This window comes from Rhinoraja longicauda, chromosome 14 (assembly GCF_053455715.1).
Source record: "Rhinoraja longicauda isolate Sanriku21f chromosome 14, sRhiLon1.1, whole genome shotgun sequence".
In the NCBI taxonomy this organism is placed as follows: Eukaryota; Metazoa; Chordata; class Chondrichthyes; order Rajiformes; family Arhynchobatidae; genus Rhinoraja; species Rhinoraja longicauda.
This window is the reverse complement of record NC_135966.1, coordinates 5,666,489-5,688,593: the sequence shown is the minus strand read 5'-3', so window position 1 is coordinate 5,688,593 and position 22,105 is coordinate 5,666,489. Positions and strand designations below refer to the sequence as shown.

Here is a 22,105-nt window from a genome sequence, read left to right as displayed (position 1 = left end):
TCTGCCTCAGAAGGCAGTGGAGGCCAATTCTCTGAATGCATTCAAGAGAGAGCTAGATAGAGCTCTTAAGGATAGCAGAGACAGGGGGTATGGGGAGAAGGCAGGAACGGGGTACTGATTGAGAATGATCAGCCATGATCACATTGAATGGCGGTGCTGGCTCGAAGGGCCAAATGGCCACCTCCTGCACCTATTGTCTATTGTCTAAAAAATAAACTCACTCATTCTGACCTTGCCCATCAATGCTGAATCCACCTTAGTAATCTTTCTATTGGAGTTAATGACAATTGTCTTGAAATGGGTCCAATGGTTCTTTATTACCCCATGTATCATGGTGCAGAGATATTCTTGTTGTTTTTGCATACAGATCAGTAAGATTGTAAGGATGTGAGCCAATATTAGGTGCTTTAGACCACACACACAATGCACCTTCAGAGGACAAGTATCACGGTGACTTTGTTTGGCAACTGCTAACATTACATGCGCCATTGCAACACATTCCTTCCTACTTGCGGTCTCTCAGATGGCAATGAATCTTTAAATGCAAGAGAGTTTCAGGGGTTATGGGGAGAAGGCAGGAGAATGGGGTTAGAAGGGAGAGATGGATCAGCCATGATTGAATGGCGGAGTAGACCTGATGGACCGAATGGCTTCATTCTGCTCCTATCACTGATGACCTTATGACCTGATAGGGCGGCGTAATGGCGCAGCGGGTAGAGCTGCTGCCTCACAGCGCCAGAGACACAGGTTCGATCCTGACTACGGGTGCTGTCTGTACGGAGTTTGTACGTTCTCCCCATGACCTGCGTGGGTTTTCTCCGAGATCTTCGGTTTCCTCCCACACTCCAGAAACAAACAGGTTTGTACATTAATTGGCTTGATATAACTGTAATAAGTTGGCCCTAGTGTGTGTGGGACAGTATTAGTGGGATTGCTGAGATCCCCTCTCATTCTGCTAAATTCCAGTGTATACAAGCCTAGTCGCTCCTGTCTTTCAAAATACGACAGTCCCACCATTGCGGGAATTAACCTGGTAAACCTACGCTGCACGCCCTCAATAGCAAGAATATCCTTCCTCAAATTTGGAGACCAAAACTGCACACAGTACTTCAGGTGCAGTCTCACTAGGGCCCTGTACAACTGCAGAAGGACCTCTTTGACAATAAACAATAGACAATAGACAATAGACAATAGGTGCAGGAGTAGGCCATTCAGCCCTTCGAGCCAGCACCGCCATTCAATGCGATCATGGCTGATCACTCTCAATCAGTACCCCGTTCCTGCCTTCTCCCCATACCCCTCACTCCGCTATCCTTAAGAGCTCTATCCAGCTCTCTCTTGAAAGCATCCAACGAACTGGCCTCCACCGCCTTCTGAGGCAGAGAATTCCACACCTTCACCACTCTCTGACTGAAAAAGTTCTTCCTCATCTCCGTTCTAAATGGCCTACCCCTTATTGTTAAACTGTGGCCCCTTGTTCTGGACTCCCCCAACATTGGGAACATGTTTCCTGCCTCTAATGTGTCCAATCCCCTAATTATCTTATATGTTTCAATAAGATCCCCCCTCATCCTTCTAAATTCCAGTGTATACAAGCCTAATTGCTCCAGCCTTTCAACATACGACAGTCCCGCCATTCCGGGAATTAACCTAGTGAACCTACGCTGCACGCCCTCAATAGCAAGGATATCCTTCCTCAAATTTGGAGACCAAAACTGCACACAGTACTCCAGGTGCCGTCTCACCAGGGCCCGGTACAACTGTAGAAGGACCTCTTTGCTCCTATACTCAACTCCTCTTGTTATGAAGGCCAACATTCCATTGGCCTTCTTCACTGCCTGCTGAACCTGCATGCTTCCTTTCAGTGACTGTTGCACTAGGACACCCAGATCTCGTTGAACATCCCCTCTTCCTAACTTGACACCATTCAGATAATAATCTGCCTTTCTATTCTTACTTCCAAAGTGAATAACCTCACACTTATCTACTTTAAACTGCATCTGCCATGTATCCGCCCACTCACACAACCTGTCCAAGTCACCCTGCAGCCCTATTGCATCTTCCTCACAATTCACACTACCCCCCAGCTTAGTATCATCTGCAAATTTGCTAATGGTACTTTTAATCCCTTCATCTAAGTCATTAATGTATATCGTAAATAGCTGGGGTCCCAGCACCGAGCCTTGCGGTACCCCACTAGTCACTGCCTGCCATTCTGAAAGGGACCCACTCTTTGCTTTCTGTCTGCCAACCAATTTTCTATCCATGTCAGTACCCTACCCCCAACAGTAGCACGCAACAGAAAGCTTTTCACTGTACCTCGGCACACGTGACAATAAACTAAACCGAACTGAATCTGACGAAGGTTTGACTCCGATTGTGTATTTAAACTTGGACACGATTCGCCCTCTGAACTACCCCTCTCTCCTGCTCTGTGGTGGAAATACATCCATTACCCATTGAGCAACTGCGTGTAAAACCAAGCTAAAAAAAACAAACAGGCACATCAGCGGAATCCCAGACCACACCGAGGACTCTGGCGACAGATTTTACCACAAGAACTGCAGTATCTAGGATTTTGCCGGAGAGTTGCATTTAACATCCAGAATATACCACCAGCTCAAATCCAAAACGAATATCAGGTAATTGAAGTCATGTCATAAGGACACCCCATCCCCTAAAGCTCAATATATTTTTTTAATGCAGCACCTCCTTACAGTGGGTTAGTGGAAAGAAGCTGATAATATATTGCATTCATTTTGCCCTTAAAGGAATAAACTTCTGCCTGCGCTTGTCCCTGTTGCAAATGTGCCACTGTTTGCCTGCCAGGCAGTGGGATTGTCTGATCTGACGTCTAAATTGTCTTCAGCAGAGTGCTGGTCGCAGGGTACAAGCGAGGAACAAATACATGCACTCGGCTTTGCGCGATGTTTCTGGCTGAATCCTCGCCGTGAGAGGGGGGAGAGAGGCAGCGAGGGGGGAGAGGCAGACGAGAGAGAGAGAGATGGCTTCCAGCACAACATGCCTCCAAAGTCCCACCGCGTCCATTGCAGCCCCGTCGCCACGGAAGGTGATCTTCTGGACATTCCTCATCGCCTGTTTCCCACCCTGGTGAGTCCCCGCAGTTTGTTGTTTCGGCGTGTGCTTCATATCTTGGCAAAAATATATATATAATCGGGAGCCTTTTAACCCCCACTGTGACCGGTGAGCGGGATAGGTAACGCATTCGCATCCTATCAGGTGTAGCAGAGTCCTGTTATTCGGGATAATCTGACCTGTTTGCATTTAAACGGTGCACTGATATCTGTGCGTTATATATATATATACATGTATATATGTGTGTGTAGATATATTTGTGCGTGTGTGGATAAAGATGTGTGGATATATCTTTGTGGGTATATATATATATAAATATATGTGTGTGTGTGTGTGTGTGTGGATAGAGATGTGTGCATATATCTTTGTGTGTGTGTGTATATATATACTATATATATATATATATATATGTATGTGTGTGTGTGTGTGTGTGTGTGGTTAGATGTGTGGATATATCTTTGTGTGTGTATATATATATATATACTCTATATATATTATATAAATATATATTGGTGTGTGTGTGTGGATAGAAATGTGTGGATATATCTTTGTGTGTATATATATATATATATATTATATATATACATACATATATAAATAATATATAATATATATATTTATTATTGTGTCTGAAGAAGGGTCTCGACCCGAAACGTCACCCATTCCTTCTCTCCCGAGATGCTGCCCGACCTGCTGAGTTACTCCAGCATTTTGTGAATACATACCTTCGATTTGTACCGGCATCTGCAGTTATTTTCCTACACTATATATTATTGTGCGTGTGTGTGTAGATATATATATTGTGCATATTTGTGTGTGTGTGTGTGTGTGTGTACGTACACACACATACATATATATATATATATATATATATATATACATATGGACGAGCGTCATATTTTTATATTTATTTATTTATATATTTATAAATATATATATATCCGACCCTGGATTTTGCAGATCGCTCGCTTGGATTAAATTCTCGGATCCCTTTGTTCATGTACACATTGGCGCTTGGAAAGCGGATCAGAGGATTTAACTGCCTGTCTTCTCTCCTTTGATTAAAAACCAGGGCGTTTAACATGGAGCCACATGCCCGGGTGATGCAGTCGGGATCAATAATATTCGTCCCCGACCGCCTGAAAGCCTGATGTACCTTCACATGCTTTCTGTTGTCGGTGTTCCTGCTTGTATCTCTCGCATTGCCCTCCCCCTTACACCTCCTCTCGGCGGGTGGGTTATCGTAGGAAGATTCTCCTCGCTGCATACCTGCATACCCATGGTTGAGAATGATTCAGTTCATTTTTCACCAGCAACCTTTGACGAGTAGCACAGGCTACTTTCTTTTAAATCTTTGGAAGACCTAAACTTGCATGTGTAGTTTAGTCAGTGGCGTTAACGCCGGGGGCTGCAAATGCAGATACAACTAGGTTAGATACCCAGAAAGGTGCAAATCGCCTGCTGGCTGTTAAAGTGGCACAGAGTTATTAAAACAACAACACAAAATGGCCTAAAAAAACGGATTGCAGGCCACAGTTCTATTGGCAATCCATCTGCCTTCGCGTTCGGGATTTTCCAAGTTCTCTGATGACACAGATTAAATTTGCAAAGGGAATTAAAGTCCCAGAGATACCCAGTTTGAGGAGGACGGCAGAGGATTGCAACGGTGCAGATTATTCCCATCATCAAAGGGCTAGAGTGGACAGTCACAAAATGCTGGAGTAACATTTTAACATTACGATGTTAAAGAAGGATAGTTACTCCAGCATTGCTGAATGATCAGCCATGGTCACATTTAATGGCGGTGTTGGCTCGACGGGCCGAATGGCCTCCTCCTGCACCTATTGTCTATTGTCTATTGACACAATATGCTGGAGTAACTCATAGAAACATAGAAACATAGAAAATAGGTGCAGGAGTAGGCCATTCGGCCCTTCGAGCCTGTACGCACCGCCATTCAATATGATCATGGCTGATCATTCAGCTCAGTAGCCTGTACATGCTTTCTCTCCATAGCCCCTGATCCCTTTAGCAAAAAGGGCCAAATCTAACTCCCTCTTAAATATAGCCAATGAACTGGCCTCAACTGCCTTCTGTGGCAGAGAATTCCACAGACTCACCACTCTCTGTATGAAGAAATGTTTTCTCATCTCAACTCAGCAGGTCAGGCAGCACCTCTGGAGAGAAGGAATGGGTGACGTTTCGGGTCGAGACCCTTCTTCAGACTGAGAGTCAGGGGAGAGGGAAACTCGAGATATGTGGATAAGGGTAAGGTGTTAAAAAGGCAGACCAAAGCAGACGGTGATCAAGGGGATGTAGAATAAGAAAATAACTGCAGATGCTGGTACAAATCGAAGGTATTTATTCACAAAATGCTGGAGTAACTCAGCAAGGGTCTCGACCCGAAACGTTACCCATTCCTTCTCTCCTGAGATGCTGCCTGACCTGCTGAGTTACTCCAGCATTTTGTGAATAAGGGGATGTAGAATGGTTCATTGTTGGCTGAGGGGAAGGTGACAAGGAGGCATACAATCAGTAAACGTAGAAACATTTAAAAAATAGGTGCAGGAGTAGGCCATTCAGCCCTTCAAGCCAGCACCTCCATTCAATATGATCATGGCTGACCGTCTACAATCAGTACCCTGTTCCTGCTTTCTCCCCATATCCCTTGATTCCTTTAGCCCAAAGAACTAAATCTAACTCCCTCTTTTTGAAAACATCCAGTGAATTGGCCTCCACTGCCTTCTGTGGCAGAGAATTCCACAGATTCACAACTCTCTGGGTGAAGAAGTTTTTCCTCATCTGAGTCCTAAATGGCCTACCCCTTATTCATAAACTATGACCCCTGGTTCTGGACTCCCCCAAACACCAGGAACATTTTTCCTGCATCTAGCCTATCCAATCCTTTAAGAATTTTGTACGTTTCTGTAAGATCCCCTCTCATCCTTCTAAATTCCAGTGAATACTAGCCCAGTCGACCCATTCTTTCATCATAAAATTAATCAGGAGGACAGTGAGTAGTTGGAAAACTAGGATGGGGGAGGGACACAGAGAGAGGGGAAAGGCAAGGGTTACTTGAAGTTTGAGAAATCAATGTTCGTACCGCTGGGCTGTAAGCTACCCATGCGTAATATGAGGTGCTGTTCCTCCAACTTGGGCTGGGCCTCACTCTGACAGTGGAGGAGGCCCAGGACAGAAAGGACTTGGGTGGATACCTCACTTCACAGAGGTGGGAAATGCATTGAGGTATTAATTGTACAGGGGTGGGCATTTCAACTTGCATTCATAAGGTCATAAGTTAAAGGAGCAGAATTAGGCCATTCGGCCCATCAAGTCCACTCCGCCATTCAATCATAGCTGATTGATCTCTCCCTCCTAACCCCATTCTTCTGCCTTCTCCCCATAACCCCTGACACCCGCACTAGTCAAGAATCTATCTATCCCTGTCAGCAAATATTCACTGGCTTGGCTCAGTGAATGATCAGCCATGATCACATTGAATGGCGGTGCTGGCTCGAAGGGCCGAATGGCCTCCTCCTGCACCTATTGTCTATTGTCTATTGTCTATTGGCTCCACAGCCATCTGTGGCAATGGATTCCACAGATTCACCACCCTGACTAAAGAAATTGCTCCTCATCTCCTTTCTGAAGGTACGACCTTTAATTCTGAGGCTGTGGTCTCTAGTCCTAGACTCTCCCACGAGTGGAAACATCCTCTCCGCTCATTAAACCACTCCGATGCCACCTTTGTTGAAAGCAGGTTCAGTTTAGTTTAGAGATACAGCACAGAAACAAGCCCTTTGGCCCTACCGAGTCCACATCGATCCCCACACGCTAACACTATCCTACACACACTGGGGACAATTTACAATTTTACTTAAGCCAATCAGCCTACAAACCTGTACGTCTTTGGAGTGTTTGGAGAAACTCGAGCACCCAGAGAAAACCCACGCAGGTCACGGGGAGAACGTACAAACTCCATATTGTCTTTAAGTGTAGATGGGCCATGTTGCTCAGTGTGGGCAAGTTGGGCTGAAGTGTTTGTTTCCCTGCTGTATGACTCTGTGACTCTGTGTGGTGGGTGGTGGGAGAGAGGGCTGATAGTGGGGATGGCAGTAGAGTTGCTGCCTTATAGTGCCAGAGACCCTGGTTCTATCCTGACTACAGTACCCAAGGAAGCATGTTCTGAGCACGCATGGCCCCTCTGTGAAGTGACCATGTCTCTTTGAAGCTTTGCCCTCTCAGCTTAACAGGCAGCACGGTGGAACAGCATATAGAGTTGCTGCCTCACAGCGCCAGAGACCCGGGTTCAATCCTGACTGCGGGTGCTGTCTGTACCCCGAACCTGCGTGGGTTTTCTCCGGGATATTGGGTTTCCTCCAAACACGTACAGGTTTGTAGGTTAACTGGCTTGGTATAAATGCAAATCGTCCCTAATGTGTCATAGAGTGCCCTCCATAATGTTTGGGACAAAGACTCATCTTTTATTTATTTGCCTCTGTACACCACCATTTGAGATTTGTAACAGGAAAAATCACATGTGGTTAAAGTGCACATTGTCAGATTTTAATAAAGGCCATTTTTATACATTTTGGTTTCACCATGTAGAAATTACAGCTGTGTTTATACTTGGACCCCTCATTTCAGGACACCATAATGTTTGGGACACATGGCTTCACAGGTGTTTGTAATTGCTCAGTTGTGCTTAATTGCCTCCTTAATGCAGGTACAGACAATAGGTGCAGGAGGAGGCCATTCGGCCCTTTGAGCCAGCACCGCCATTCAATGTAATCATGGCTGATCATTCTCAATCAGTACCCCGTTCCTGCCTTCTCCCCATACCCCCTAACTCCGTTATCCTTAAGAGCTCTATCTAGCTCTCTCTTGAATGCATTCAGAGAATTAGCCTCCACTGCCTTCTGAGGCAGAGAATTCCACAGATTCACAACTCTCTGACTGAAAAAGTTCTTCCTCATTTCAGTTCTAAATGGCCTACCCCTTATTCTTAAACTGTGGCCCCTTGAGAGCTCTCAGCACACAGTCTATCCTCCTGCTTTGCATCACCTTTGGAAACTTTTATTGCTGTCTATCAACATGAGGACCAAAGTTGTACCAAAGTCAAAGAAGCTATTATGAGACTGAGAAACAAGAATAAAACTGTTAGAGACATCAGCCAAACCTTAGGCTTACCAAAATCAACTGTTTGGACCATCATTAAGAAGAAAGAGAGCACTGGTGATCTTACTAATCGCAAATGGACTGGCAGGCCAGGAAGACCTCCACAGCTGATGACAGAAGAATTCTCTCTATAATAAAGAAAAATCCCCAAACACCTGTCCAACAGATCAGAAACACTCTTCAGGAGTCAGGTGTGGATTTGTCAATGACCACGGTCTGCAGAAGACTTCATGAACAGAAATTCAGAGGCTACACTGCAAGATGCAAACCACCGGTTAGCCACAAAAGTAGGATGGCCAGGTTACAGTTTGCCAAGAAGTACTTAAAAGAGCAACCACAGTTCTGAAAAAAGGTCTTGTGGACAGATGAGATGAAGATTAATTTATATCAGAGTGATGGCAGGAGCAAAGTGTGGAGGTGAGAAGGAACTGCCCAAGATCCAAAGCATACCGCCTCATCTATGAAACACAATGGTGGGGGTGTTATGGCCTGGGCATGTATGGCTGCTGAAGGTACTGGCTCACTTATCTTCATTGATGATGTAACTGCTGATGGTAGTAGCATAATGAATTCTGAAATGTATAGACACATCCTATCTGGTCAAATTCAAACAAATGCCTCAAAACTCATTGATCGGCGGTTCATTCTACAGCAAGACAATGATCCCAAATATACTGCTAAAGCAACAAAGGATTTTTTCAATGCTAAAAAATGGTCAATTCTTGAGTGGCCAAGTCAATCACCCAATCTGAACCCAATTGAGCATGCATTTTATATGCTGAAGAGAAAACTGAAGGGGACTAGCCCCCAAACAAGCATAAGCTAAAGATGGCTGCAACACAGGCCTGGCAGAGCATCACCAGAGAAGACACCCAGCAACTGGTGATGTCTATGAATCGCAAACTTCAAGCAGTCATTGCATGCAAAGGATATGCAACAAAATACTAAACATCACTACTTTCATTTATATGACATTGCTGTGTCCCAAACATTATGGTGCCCTGAAATGAGGGGACTATGTATAAACACTGCTGTAATTCTACATGGTGAAACCAAAATGTATAAAAATGGCCTTCATTAAAATCTGACAATGTGCACTTTAACCACATGTGATTTTTTCCTATTATAAATCTCAAATTGTGGAGTACAGAGGCAAATAAATAAATGATGGGTCTTTGTCACAAACATTATGGAGGGCACTGCAAGGTCATAAGGTCATAAGTGATCGGAGTAGAATTAGGCCATTCGGCCCATCAAGTCTACTCCGCCATTTAATCATGGCTGATCTATCTTTCCCTCCTAACCCCATTCTCCTGCCTTCTTCCCATAACCTCTGACACCTGTACTAATCAAGAATCTATCTATCTCTGCCTTAAAAATATCCACTGACTTGGCCTCCACAGCCTTCTGTGGCAAAGAATTCCACAGATTCACCACCCTCTGTGTAGGATAGTTTTAAAGTGCGGGGATCGCTGGCTGGCATGGACTCGATGGGACGAAGGGCCTGTTTCCGTGCTGTATCTCTAAACTAAAGCTTAAAGGAATGATTTTATTGAAACATATAAGATTATTAAGGGGTTGGACATGTTAGAGGCAGGAAACATGTTCCCAATGTTGGGGGAGTCCAGAACCAGAGGCCTCAGTTTAAGAATAAGGGGCAGGCCATTTAGAACGGAGATGAGGAAAAACCTTTTCAGTCAGAGGGTTGTAAATCTGTGGAATTCTCTGCCTCAGAAGGCAGTGGAGGCCAATTCTCTGAATGCATTCAAGAGAGAGCTAGATAGAGCTCTTAAGGATAGCGGAGTCAGGGGGTATGGGGAGAAGGCAGGAACGGGGTACTGATTGAGAATGATCAGCCATAATCACATTGAATGGCGGTGCTGGCTCGAAGGGCCGAATGGCCTACTCCTGCGCCTATTGTCTATTGTCTATTGAACGGTGTATGTTGGCCACCTTACATCATCAAACTTCCATCTCATGTCATCATTAAAAATATATTATCTTCTCGTCGCTATCTGCACGTTGCATGAAGTAATATTTCCTTCCCAACTGTTCTCACCATCAGCGCTCTCCAAATTTCACACATTCTATTTATACTCACTCTCACTGCAGCCTTATTATTTTACATGAAAGAACAGATGCAATGAGAAAAGCTTGGGGGAGGAAAGTTTTCATTGCAACTGGATGCAGGCGGAAGTCGACTGAAAAGTGTATACTTTTAATTTTCTTTCATATCACTTGACTGGTTAGCGACATTTACTGGAATTTAGAAGGATGAGAGGAGATCTTATCGAAACGTGTAAGATTATTAAGTGGTTGGACACGTTAGAGGCAGGAAACATGTTCCCAATGTTGGGGGAGTCCAGAACAAGGGGCCACAGTTTAAGAATAAGGGGTAGGCCATTTAGAACTGAGATGAGGAAAAACTTTTTCAGTTGGAGAGTTGTGAATCTGTGGAATTCTCTGCCTCAGAAGGCAGTGGAGGCCAATACTCTGAATGCATTCAAGAGAGAGCTGGATAGAGCTCTTAAGGATAGCTGAGTCAGGGGGTATGGGGAGAAGGCAGGAATGGGGTACTGATTGAGAATGATCAGCCATGATCACATTGAATGGCGGTGCTGGCTCGAAGGGCCGAATGGCCTCCTCCTGCACCTATTGTCTATTGTCTATTGTCTATTGTCTATTTTCCCAGCTCCAGCAAAAATGACGATGAAGATTACGAAGACATGACACTTAATAAAACTTGGGTACTGACTCCGAAGATTTATGAAAGTGACGTCACTCTTATTTTGAACAATTTATTGGAAGGTTATGACAACAAACTCAGGCCCGACATAGGAGGTGAGTGTATTTGGAGGTCCACTTATTTTTTTCCCTCAAAGTGTGGTTTTTTTTCCCCTTAAATTATTGCATCGTATGGGAGGCGCATTCCCAATCTCGTTGTACCCCTGTACAATGACAACAAAGATATATTGTATTGTATTGTATTGTATCTAGTGAGAAATAAAGTATTTAAGTGTCTCAGAATAAGGCGCAGATGATCCTCAATAACTTGCGATGTTTTGTTGCAGTGAAACCTACCATTATTGACACCGACATGTACATAAATAGCATTGGACCGGTGAACGCGATCAAAATGGTAAGTAATGCGAATATCAATCTTCTGTGCTTTTGAGATCTTAAAATGTTAAATTCTCCATGACTACGAACTGACAGGATGAAGGTCATCACCAATACAGTGACACCTCTGTTTTTTAGTTTCGTTTAGAGATGCAGCGCGGAAACAGGCCCTTCAGCCCCCCTCCCCCAGTCCGCACCGACCAGTGATCCCTGCACATTAACACCACCCTACACACACTGGGGACAATTTGCATTCTTACCGAGCCAATTAACCTGCAAACCTGTACGTCTTTGGAGTGCGGGAGGAAACCGAAGATCTCGGAGAAAACCCACGCAGGTCACGGGGAGAACATAGAAACATAGAAACATAGAAAATAGGTGCAGGAGTAGGCCATTCGGCCCTTCGAGCCTGCACCGTCATTCAACATGATCATGGCTGATCATCCAGCTCAGTAACCTGTACCTGCCTTCTCTCCATACCCCCTGATCCCTTTAGCCACAAGGGCCACATCTAACTCCCTCTTAAATATAGCCAATGAACTGGCCTCAATGAGAATTCCACAAACTCACCACTCTCATGTTTTCTCATCTCTGTCCATCTGGCTTGAAGGGCCGAATGGCCTCCTCCTGCACCTATTGTCTATTGTCTATTGTCTATTTGGACACTACATGGATTGGTAAGATTTAGAGGGATATGGGCCAAACGCAGGCAAGTGGTACTAGTGTAGGGCGAGTTGGGCCGAAGGACCTGTTTCCCTGCTATAATTCCATGGCTCTATGACTCTATCAAGTCAGCGAAAAGACTATATGTGAAGACAATCAGTGTACAGAATCAAGATAACGGGTATGACATTAACTGCAAGATAAGCCTAGTGAGGTTCGAGTGAAGATCGTTTGAAGGTCTCCAAAGAGGTCGATGGGAGGTCAGGACTGCTCTCCAGTTGGTGAGAGGACGGTTCGGTTGCCTGATAACAGCTGGAAAGAAACTGTCCCTGGGAGAATGAAGAAGAGGGTGTGACTGGGGATGAGACTGGTCCTTGATTATGCTGCTGTCCTTGCCGAGGCAGCGTGAAATGCAGTAGATTGGGTCAACGGAAAGGAAATTAGTTGGTCTGGGCTACGTCCACAATTCGCTGCAATGTCTTGCAATTTTGGGCGGAGCTGTTCCCAAACCATGCTGTGATCAACCCTGATAAAATGGGCGATCTACAGTGTATCTGGAAACGTTGGTGAGAGTTATTGGAGACCTGCTGGTCTTCCTACGCCTTCTAACAAAGTTGGTGTGCGTTTTCTTGGCCATCGCTTCGAGACTGTTGGTCATAGACAATAGGTGCAGGAGGAGGCCATTCGGCCCTTCGAGCCAGCACCGCCATTCAAAGTGATCTTGGCTGATCATTCTCAATCAGTACCCCGTCCCTGCCTACTCCCCATACCCCCTGACTCTGCTATCCTTAAGAGCTCTATCTAACTCTCTCTTGAATGCATTCAGAGAATTGGCCTCCACTGCCTTCTGAGGCAGAGAATTCCACAGATTCACAACTCTCTGACTGAAAAAGTTTTTCCTCATCTCAGTACCAAATGGCCTACCCCTTATTCTTAAACTGTGGCCCCTTGTTCTGGACTCCCCTAACATTGGGAACATGTTTCCTGCCTCTAACGTGTCCAACCCCTTAATAATCTTATATGTTTTGATAAGATCCCCTCTCATCCTTCTAAATTCCAGTGTATAGAAGCCTAGCCGCTCCCAGCAGATGACACTTCTAATCGTAAGTGTGCCAATATACTGTAACAGATATTTATAGAGTACTTGTAGGTACTTTAGATTTTGATCATTCCTTCAAGGCAATATTCAGCTTAAAATACACAGCCATTCACGCCCAATAAAACATAAGAATCATTATTCCCATGTGAATAAATGTGCATATTCGGTGAAAATAGAAGGTGTTCACTTAAGAATTACATGAACAGTGGCTTGGATTTCTTTATGAGATGCTGCGTTGGGATGGAAATGGCAATTAGGTATTTAATTGCATTGCAGTAATATGCATTATACTGATTTAAAAGCTTGGACATTATACTTTGTGAATATTATCATCTAAAGACTTAATATATTTCATATAGTCCCCTTGCTCTATAAAGGGTAGCCTTCCAAGTTTGCTAACTAACTAAGAGTTGGTCAAAGTAACATTAAAACCGCATTAGACGGAAGGAACTGCAGATGCTGCAACCTTGCGTAGAATGCAAAGTGCTGGAGTAACTCAGCGGGTGAGGCATCGTCTCTGGATTCACAACTCTCTGACTGAAAAGGTTTTTCCTCATCTCAGTTCTAAATGGCCGACCCCTTATTCTTAAACCATGGCCCCTGGTTCTGGACTCCCCCAACATTGGGAACATGTTTCCTGCCTCTAACGTGTCCAACCCCTTAATAATCTTGTACGTTTCGATAAGATCTCCTCTCATCCTTCTAAATTCCAGTGTATACAAGCCTAGTCGCTCCAGTCTTTCAACATATGACAGTCCCGCCATTCCGGGAATTAACCTAGTAAACCTACGCTGCACGACCTCAATAGCAAGAATACGTGAAAAGGAGAAGATTAGTGAAGGCAAATGTTGGCCCATTACAATCAGAGACATATAATGAATTTATAATGGGAAATGAGGAAATGGCAGAACAGTTAAATGAGTACTTTGGTCCTGTCTTCACTAAGGAAGAAAGAAAACAATCTCCAAGAATTACTAGCGACCGAGGATCTAGTGGGAGGGAGGAACTGAAGAGGCTCCACATTAGTCAGGAAATGGTGTTAGGTAAACTGTTGGGACTGAAGGCAGAGTACTCAAGGAGGTGGCCCTGGAAATTGTGGATGCATTGGTGATCATTTTCCAATGTACTATAGACTGGATCAGTTCCTGTGGACTGGAGGGTGGCGAATGTACCTCCATTTTTTAGGAAAGGAGGGAGAGAATAAACGGGGAATTATAGACCAGTTGGCCTTAAATCGGTAGTGGGGAAGTTGCTTGAGTCGATTATTAAAGATGTAACAGCACCAAATTTGGAAAGCAGTGACAGGATCGGTCAAAGTCAGCATGGATTAACAAATGGGAAATCATGCTTGACTAATCCTTGGGAATTTATTGAGGATGTAACAAGTAGAATGGATAAGGGAGAGCCAGTGAGTCTGGACTTTTCAAAAAGCCTTTGACAAGGTCCAACACAAGAGATTAGTGTACAAAATTAGAGCACGTGGTATTGTGGGTAGGGCATTGACATGGATAGAGAATTGGTTGGTAGACAGGAAGCAAAGAGTAAGAATTAACGGGTCCTTTCCAGAATGGCAGGCAGTGACTAGTGGGGTGCCGCAAGGCTCGGTGCTGGGACCCCAGTTATTGATAATATATATGAACGATTTAGATGAAGGAATTAAATGTAACTTCTTCAAGTTTGCGGATGACACAAAGCTGGGTGGCAGTGTGAGCTGCGAGGAGGATGCTATGAGGCTGCAGGGTGACTTGGATAGGTTGGGTGAGTGGGCAGATGCATGGCAGATGCAGTATAATGTGGATAAATGTGAGGTTATCCTCTTAGGTGACAAGAACAAGAGGGCAGATTATAATCTGAATGGTGTCAGATTAGGAAAAGGGGAGGTGCAACGAGGCCTGGGTGTCCTTGTACATCAGTCACTGAAAGTAACCCCTGTCCCACTTAGGCGATTGTTTTGGCGACTACAGGTGACTAGGCTGTCACCACACGGTTGCCGGGGTGTCGCCCATACGGTCGTGAGTCGTCTACAAAGAGTCGTAGCGTTTTTCTGGTCGCCGCTGGATTTTGAAATGTTTAAAAGTTTTCGGCGTCTGTTGGTTTGACGCCAATGACCGTAGCTTGACGTTTCCTGACGTGGGCGCTGTCGCAAGGTTGTCGCCAGGTGACGTAGGTTGTCACCGGTGCTGACTTCGTTGACTTCCATTGGCGACTACCCACGTCAACCGGCGACAGGTACCGGCGTCGAAACCGGAGGCCAAAATCACGTGAATTGTCTTCAGTTGTCGTCGACACGGTCGTAGCTTGTCGGGGGTAGAGGTAGGTTGACTTCGGTTGCCGTAGGTCGCCACCTGTGTGGTCGTAGGTGCGGTCGTAGGTGGACGTCCTAGGTTGTGACGATTGGGTCGCCGGTTGTCGGTAGTTGCCGTAGCTTGACGTCGACTAGGTGGTAGGTTGTTGCAGCTTGTCGTAGGCATTGTCGTAGGTGGGGTCCAGTCGCCTGTTTTTCGACAAACTGCTACGACTATTCCAGTCGCCGGCAGTCGCCTAAAAAAACGCCGAAGTGGGACAGGCCCCTAAACATGCAGGTACAGCAGGCAGTGAGGAATGCTAATGGCATGTTGGCCTTCAATGCGAGAGGATTTGAGTTTAGGAGCAAGGAGGTCCTACTGCAGTTGTATAGGGCCCTGGTAAGACCGCACCTGGAGTAGTGTGTGCAATTTTGGTCTCCTAATTTGAGTAAGGACGTTATTGCTATTGAGGGAGTGCAGCGCAGGTTCACCAGGTTAATTCACGGGACGGCAGGACTGATATATGATGAAAGAATGGGTCGATTGGATTGTATTCACTGGAATTTAGAATGATGAGAGGGCATCTTATAGAAATATATAAAATTCTTAAAGGATTGGACAGGCTAGATGCAGGAAAAATGTTCCTGATGGTGGGGGAGTCCAGAACCAGGGGTTACAGTTTAAGAATAAGGGGTAGGCCATTTAGGACCGAGATGAGGAAAAACGTTCTGACCCAGAGAGTTGCGAACCTGTGGAATTCTTTGCCACAGAAGGTAGTGGAGGCCAATTCACTGGATGTTTTCAAGAAAGAGTTGGATTTCGCTGTTAGGGCTAAAGGAATCAAGGGATATGGAGAGAAAGCCGGAACGGGGTACTGATTTTAGATGATCAGTCATGATCATATTGAATGGCAGTGCTGGCTGGAAGGGCCACATGGCTTACTCCTGCACCTATTTTTTCTATGTTTCTATGTTTCTATGTTCATTGCTAGCTTTTAATATTCTTTTCATTGTAGCAATATCCACATAATTAGATTTAGATCATTGCTCATAATTTGAGCAGATAATTCAATGCAGTCAAATTCTTCAACACTCAAATTGGAAACGTAAAATGCTGACTTTGAAAAAAAAAAAAAAATTCATGTATTAACTCATATTTTGGCAATGCATCTATTTCAATTTGCTGCACGCTATTGAGGGCGTGCAGCATAGGTTCACTAGGTTAATTCCCGGAATGGCGGGACTGTCGTATGTTGAAAGGCTGGAGCAATTAGGCTTGTATACACTGGAATATAGAAGGATGAGGGGGGATCTTATTGAAACATATAAGATAATTAGGGGATTGGACACATTAGAGGCAGGAAACATGTTCCCAATGTTGGGGGAGTCCAGAACAAGGGGCCACAGTTTAAGAATAAGGGGTAGGCCATTTAGAACGGAGATGAGGAAGAACTTTTTCAGTCAGAGAGTGGTGAAGGTGTGGAATTCTCTGCCTCAGAAGGCAGTGGAGGCCAGTTCGTTGGATCCTTTCAAGAGAGAGCTGGATAGAGCTCTTAAGGATAGCGGAGTGAGGGGGTATGGGGAGAAGGCAGGAACGGGGTACTGATTGAGAGTGATCAGCCATGATCGCATTGAATGGCGGTGCTGGCTCGAAGGGCTGAATGGCCTACTCCTGCACCTATTGTCTATTGTCTATTGTCTATTGTCTAAAAGATTTAACATGAAACATAGAAACATAGAAAATAGGTGCAGGAGTAGGCCATTCGGCCCTTCGAGCCTGCACCGCCATTCAATATGATCATGGCTGATCATCCAGCTCAGTATCCCGTATCCCGTACCTGCCTTCTCCACATACCCCCTGATCCCTTTAGCCACAAGGGCCACATCTAACTCCCTCTTAAATATAGCCAATGAACTGGCCTCAACTACCTTCTGTGGCAGAGAATTCCACAGACTCACCACTCTCTGTGTGAAGAAATGTTTTCTCATCTCGGTCCTAAAAGACTTCCCCCTTATCCTTAAGCTGTGACCCCTGGTTCTGGACTTCCCCAACATCGGGAACAATCTTCCCGCATCTAGCCTCTCCAACCCCTTAAGAATTTTATATGTTTCAATAAGATCCCCCTTCAGTCTTCTAAATTCCAGCGAGATAATTAAATGCAGTCAAATTCTTCAACACTCAAATTGGAAATGTAAAATGCTGACTTTGAAAAAAAAAAAAAAGAGTGTTGGTGGCGCAGCGTTAGAGCTACTGCCTTACAGCGCCAGAGACTCGGGGTCAATCCTGACCTCGGGTGCTGTCTGTACGGAGTTTGCACGTTCTCCCCGTGACCTGAGTGGGTTTTCGCCGAGAACTTTGGTTTCCTTCCACACTCCAAAGACCTACAGGTTTGTAGGTTAATTGGCTTAGTGTAAATGTAAAAAAATGTCCCTAGTTTGTGTAGGATAGTATTAATGTGCGGGGATCAATGGTTGGTGCGGACCCGGTGGGCCGAAGGGCACGTTTCCGTGCTGTATCTCTAAACTACACTGAACTAAATTTTAAAAATGTCGTGGAACATAAATATCTAGCTTTCTCTATGTATTCAAACTTTTTGCTTGCAGGTCCAAATTAGAGACAGTTTGGTAAAAGCGATGTCAGCATTAAAGGTCTAATGTTTGCAACTTTCAATTGGAAAGCTTTCAAATAGCCCGGAACTAAACCTTACTCAGGTTTATTAAAAAAAAACACTACCTATTATCTAAGTAATTTATGTTGTTAATTTTGTATCATTGCCATTAGATTGCTGGAGTTATTCTCCCATTGCCAACTCATGTAAAGTTAGGCTGGATAGTCACAACAAATGAGAAAAATGTTACGCAGTGAGGCGGTGTGTCTACTGCTCGACTCTGACAATAGACAACAGACAATAGGTGCAGGAGGAGGCCATTCGGCCCTTCGAGCCAGCACCGCCATTCAATGTGATCATGGCTGATCATTCTCAATCAGTACCCCGTTCCTGCCTTCTCCCCATACCCCCTGACTCCGCTATCCTTAAGAGCTCTATCTAGCTCTCTCTTGAATGCATTCAGAGAATTGGCCTCCACTGCCTTCTGAGGCAGAGAATTCCACAGATTCACAACTCTCTGACTGAAAAAGTTTTTCCTCATCTCAGTTCTAAATGGCCTACCCCTTATTCGTAAACTGTGGCCCCTTGTTCTGGACTCCCCCAACATTGGGAACATGTTTCCTGCCTCTAACGTGTCCAACCCCTTAATAATCTTATACGTTTCGATAAGATCTCCTCTCATCCTTCTAAATTCCAGTGTATACAAGCCTAGTCGCTCCAGTCTTTCAACATATGATAGTCCCGCCATTCCGGGAATTAACCTAGTAAACCTATGCTGCACGCCCTCAATAGCAAGAATATCCTTCCTCAAATTTGGAGACCAGAACTGCACACTGTACTCCAGGTGCGGTCTCACTAGGGCCCTGTACAACTGCAGAAGGACCTCTTTGCTCCTATACTCAACTCCTCGTGTTATGAAGGCCAACATTCCATTGGCTTTCTTCACTGCCTGCTGTACCGGCATCTCTGAACTGCAATTCCCTTCCTGAATTTGTTGGGACTGACATTTGACCGAAGAGTCTTGTAGAAACAAGCAACGGCATATGCTGGTCGACAAAGAAGGACACAAAGTGCTGGAGTAACTCAGCTGTTCAGGCAGCATCCCTGGATCACTGAGGGGGAGCAGTGAGAGAGGGTCTCACAGAACTCCTGTCAGAGTGAGGAGGAGATACTTCTTCAAAGTAGGCATAACTTGAGGAGATTTCACAGTGGAGGGTATGAAGAAATGTCCCGATACGAAACGCGAGTCTGAAGTAGGGTCCTGACCCGAAACGCCAACTATCCATATTCTGCAGAGATGCTGCCTGTCCCAATGAGTTACTCCAGCACTTTTGTATCCTTTTGACCCAAAAGTATTGACTAAGTTACCTTTAAAATGATGCTGTGCTTGTAGATTGTATATAGTAGATAGACACATAAACCTGGAGTAACTCAGCGGGTCAGGCAGCATCCCTGGAGAAAAGGAATAGGTGACATTTCAGGTCGAGACCCTTGTTCAGGGGAAAAGGAAACAAGAGATATAGAAGGCACATAGACTAAATGAATGAAAGATATGCAAAAAGCAACAATAAATAGTAGTTTGGAGGGTCTCGTGAAAGATTTTTCTATGTCTCACAGGCACAATCTTTATTTAAAAGGTAAGCTGGCTTCTACGAAATTGTATTAATGGCTATGAGACCTTCTGTAGTTGATCACAAGATTCATAAGATATTCCTCCTTAGTTTCCTTCAATTCCTGTGAGAATGCATCTTGTCTTTAGTGCTACATGTTTAAAGTCATAGAGTGATAGTGTAGAAACAGGACCTTCAGACCAACTTGCCCGCACCGAACATCATGCCCCATCTACACTAGTCCCACCTGCCTGCACTTGGCCCATATCCCTCTAAACCTGTCCTATCCATGAACCTGTCAAAAAACCTCTTAAACGTTATTTCCGTGAGCACATGGTATTGGGGGTTGGGTATTGACATGGATAGAGAACTGGTTGGCAGACAGGAAGCAAAGTGTAGGAATTAACGGGTCCTTTTCAGAATGGCAGGTAGTGACTAGTGGGGTGCTGCAAGGCTCAGTGCTGGGACCCCAGTTATTGACAATATATATTAACGATTTAGACAAAGGAATTAAATGTGACATCTCCAAGTTTGTGGTTGACACAAAGCTGGGTGGCAGTGTGAGCTGCGAGGAGGATGCTATGAGGCTGCAGGGTGACTTGGATAGGTTGGGCGAGTGGGCAGTTGCATGGCAGATGCAGTATAATGTGAATAAATATGAGATTATCCAGTTTGGTGGTATGAACAGGAAGGCAGATTATTATCTGGATGGTGTCAGATTAGGAAAAGGGGAGGTGCAACGAAACCTGGGTGTACTTGTCCATCAGTCACTGAAAGTAAGCATGCAGGCACAGCAGGCAGTGAAGAAAGTCAATGGCATGTTGGCCTTCATAGCGAGAGGATTTGAGTTTAGGAGCAAGGAGGTCCTACTGCAGTTGTACAGGGCCCTGGTTAGACCACACCTGGAGTATCATGTGCCTTTTGCCTGATGGGAGAGGGGAGAAGAGGGAGTGGCCTGGATGTGACTCGTCCTTGATTGTGCTGCTGGCCTTGCCGAGGCAGCGTGAGGTGTAAATGGAGTCAATGGAAGGGAGGTTGGTTTATGTGGGAGTGGGGTGGTATTTACCCTACGCATTCACCCTATGTTTGCTTTCAATGGATAGGCTGAAATTGGTCCGTACTTTCTGAGGAAATGTGATGTAAAATCAACGACCAGTATTCTGATTTATTGCATTATAGATGTGGCAAGCTGCATCACCCATGATCCTGAGGAAGCAAATGTCAGTGTTTTAATAAACAGCCCTTTAAAAAATTCCATTACGCAGCAGCTGGGAAGCTTCAAGCCAATATATAACCACTTCCACGCTTCCAATTTTGAGAAGCAGGATTTATTAATTTTCATTGACTTCGTAAAACGGACCACAGGTTTCCAGTTGATAACGTTTCTTGCCATATAAAGCCATTTTATTACTCATGGCATTATTGTGAGACCAGCAGGATATGCATATTGTGGTAGATGCTTCGATTGCCTCGACCGCGGGAGAATAAAGAGGAAGAAGTTTGGACTCTATTGCCTTCCATCACAGTGAGGAACGTGGGGAATCCGCTGTGGTGGATGTTTATGTCAACGTTTATGTAGTTGTGGGTCTTGTTGCTTCTTTTTTAGTATGGCCGTATGGTAATTCGAATTTCACTGTACCTTAATTGGTACACACGACAATAAACTGACCTTGAAACCTTGACCTTGTTACTGAGATGCTGACTAATGCATGCATGCATTCACAAAATGCTGGAGTAACTCAGCAGGTCAGGCAGCATCTCAGGAGAGAAGGACTAATTACCCATTCCTTCTCTCCTGAGATGCTGCCTGACCTGCTGAGTTACTCCAGCATTTTGTGAATAAATACCTTCGATTTGTACCAGCACCTGCAGTTATTTTCTTATAATGCATGCATGCATGATACCTTCTGAGGAAGGATGTGCTGGTTCTGGAGAGGGGCCAGAGGAGGCTTACGAGAATGACCCAGTAACGAGTGGGTTAGCACATGATGAGTGTTTGACGGCACTGGGCCTGTAGTCGCTGGAGTTTAGAAGGATGGGGGGAGACAGCAGTGAAAGGCTTGCATGGAGTGGCTGTGGAGAGGTTGTTTCTAGTGGGAGAGTCTAGGACCAGAGGGCACAGACTCAGAATAAAAGGATGTACCTTTAGAAAGGAGATGAGGAGGAGGAATTTCTTTGGTCAGAAGGTGGTGAATCTGTGGAATTCTTTGCCACAGACTGCTGTGGAGGCCGTCAATGGATATTTTTACGGTGTAGATTGACAGATTCCTGATTAGTGCAGGTGTCGGGGGTTATGGGGAGAAGGCAGGAGAATGGGGTTGAGAGGGAAAAATAGATCAGCCATGATTGGATGGCGGAGTGGACTTAATGGGCCGAATGGCTTAATTCTGTTGCTTTTACTTATGACCTTATGAATGCAAGTTGAAATGCCCACCCCTGTACAAGT

General features: G+C 44.9%; 1 protein-coding gene across 3 annotated transcripts in view; it reads left to right on the top strand.

The window, feature by feature from the left end:
- The first annotated feature begins 2,369 nt into the window (after positions 1-2,369).
- gabrg2 (gamma-aminobutyric acid type A receptor subunit gamma2) overlaps positions 2,370-22,105 on the top strand; it is an 84,580-nt gene continuing 64,844 nt past the window's right edge. For 2 of the 3 annotated variants that reach the window (XM_078411332.1, XM_078411330.1), the window contains exons 1-4: positions 2,370-2,642; positions 2,870-3,111; positions 10,967-11,115; positions 11,346-11,413. In XM_078411332.1, the coding sequence (XP_078267458.1) occupies positions 3,005-3,111; positions 10,967-11,115; positions 11,346-11,413 (324 nt within the window). In that variant the 5' untranslated portion in view covers positions 2,370-2,642; positions 2,870-3,004. The remainder of the gene's footprint in view (positions 2,643-2,869; positions 3,112-10,966; positions 11,116-11,345; positions 11,414-22,105) is intronic. The other variant, XM_078411331.1, reaches the window with a different exon arrangement.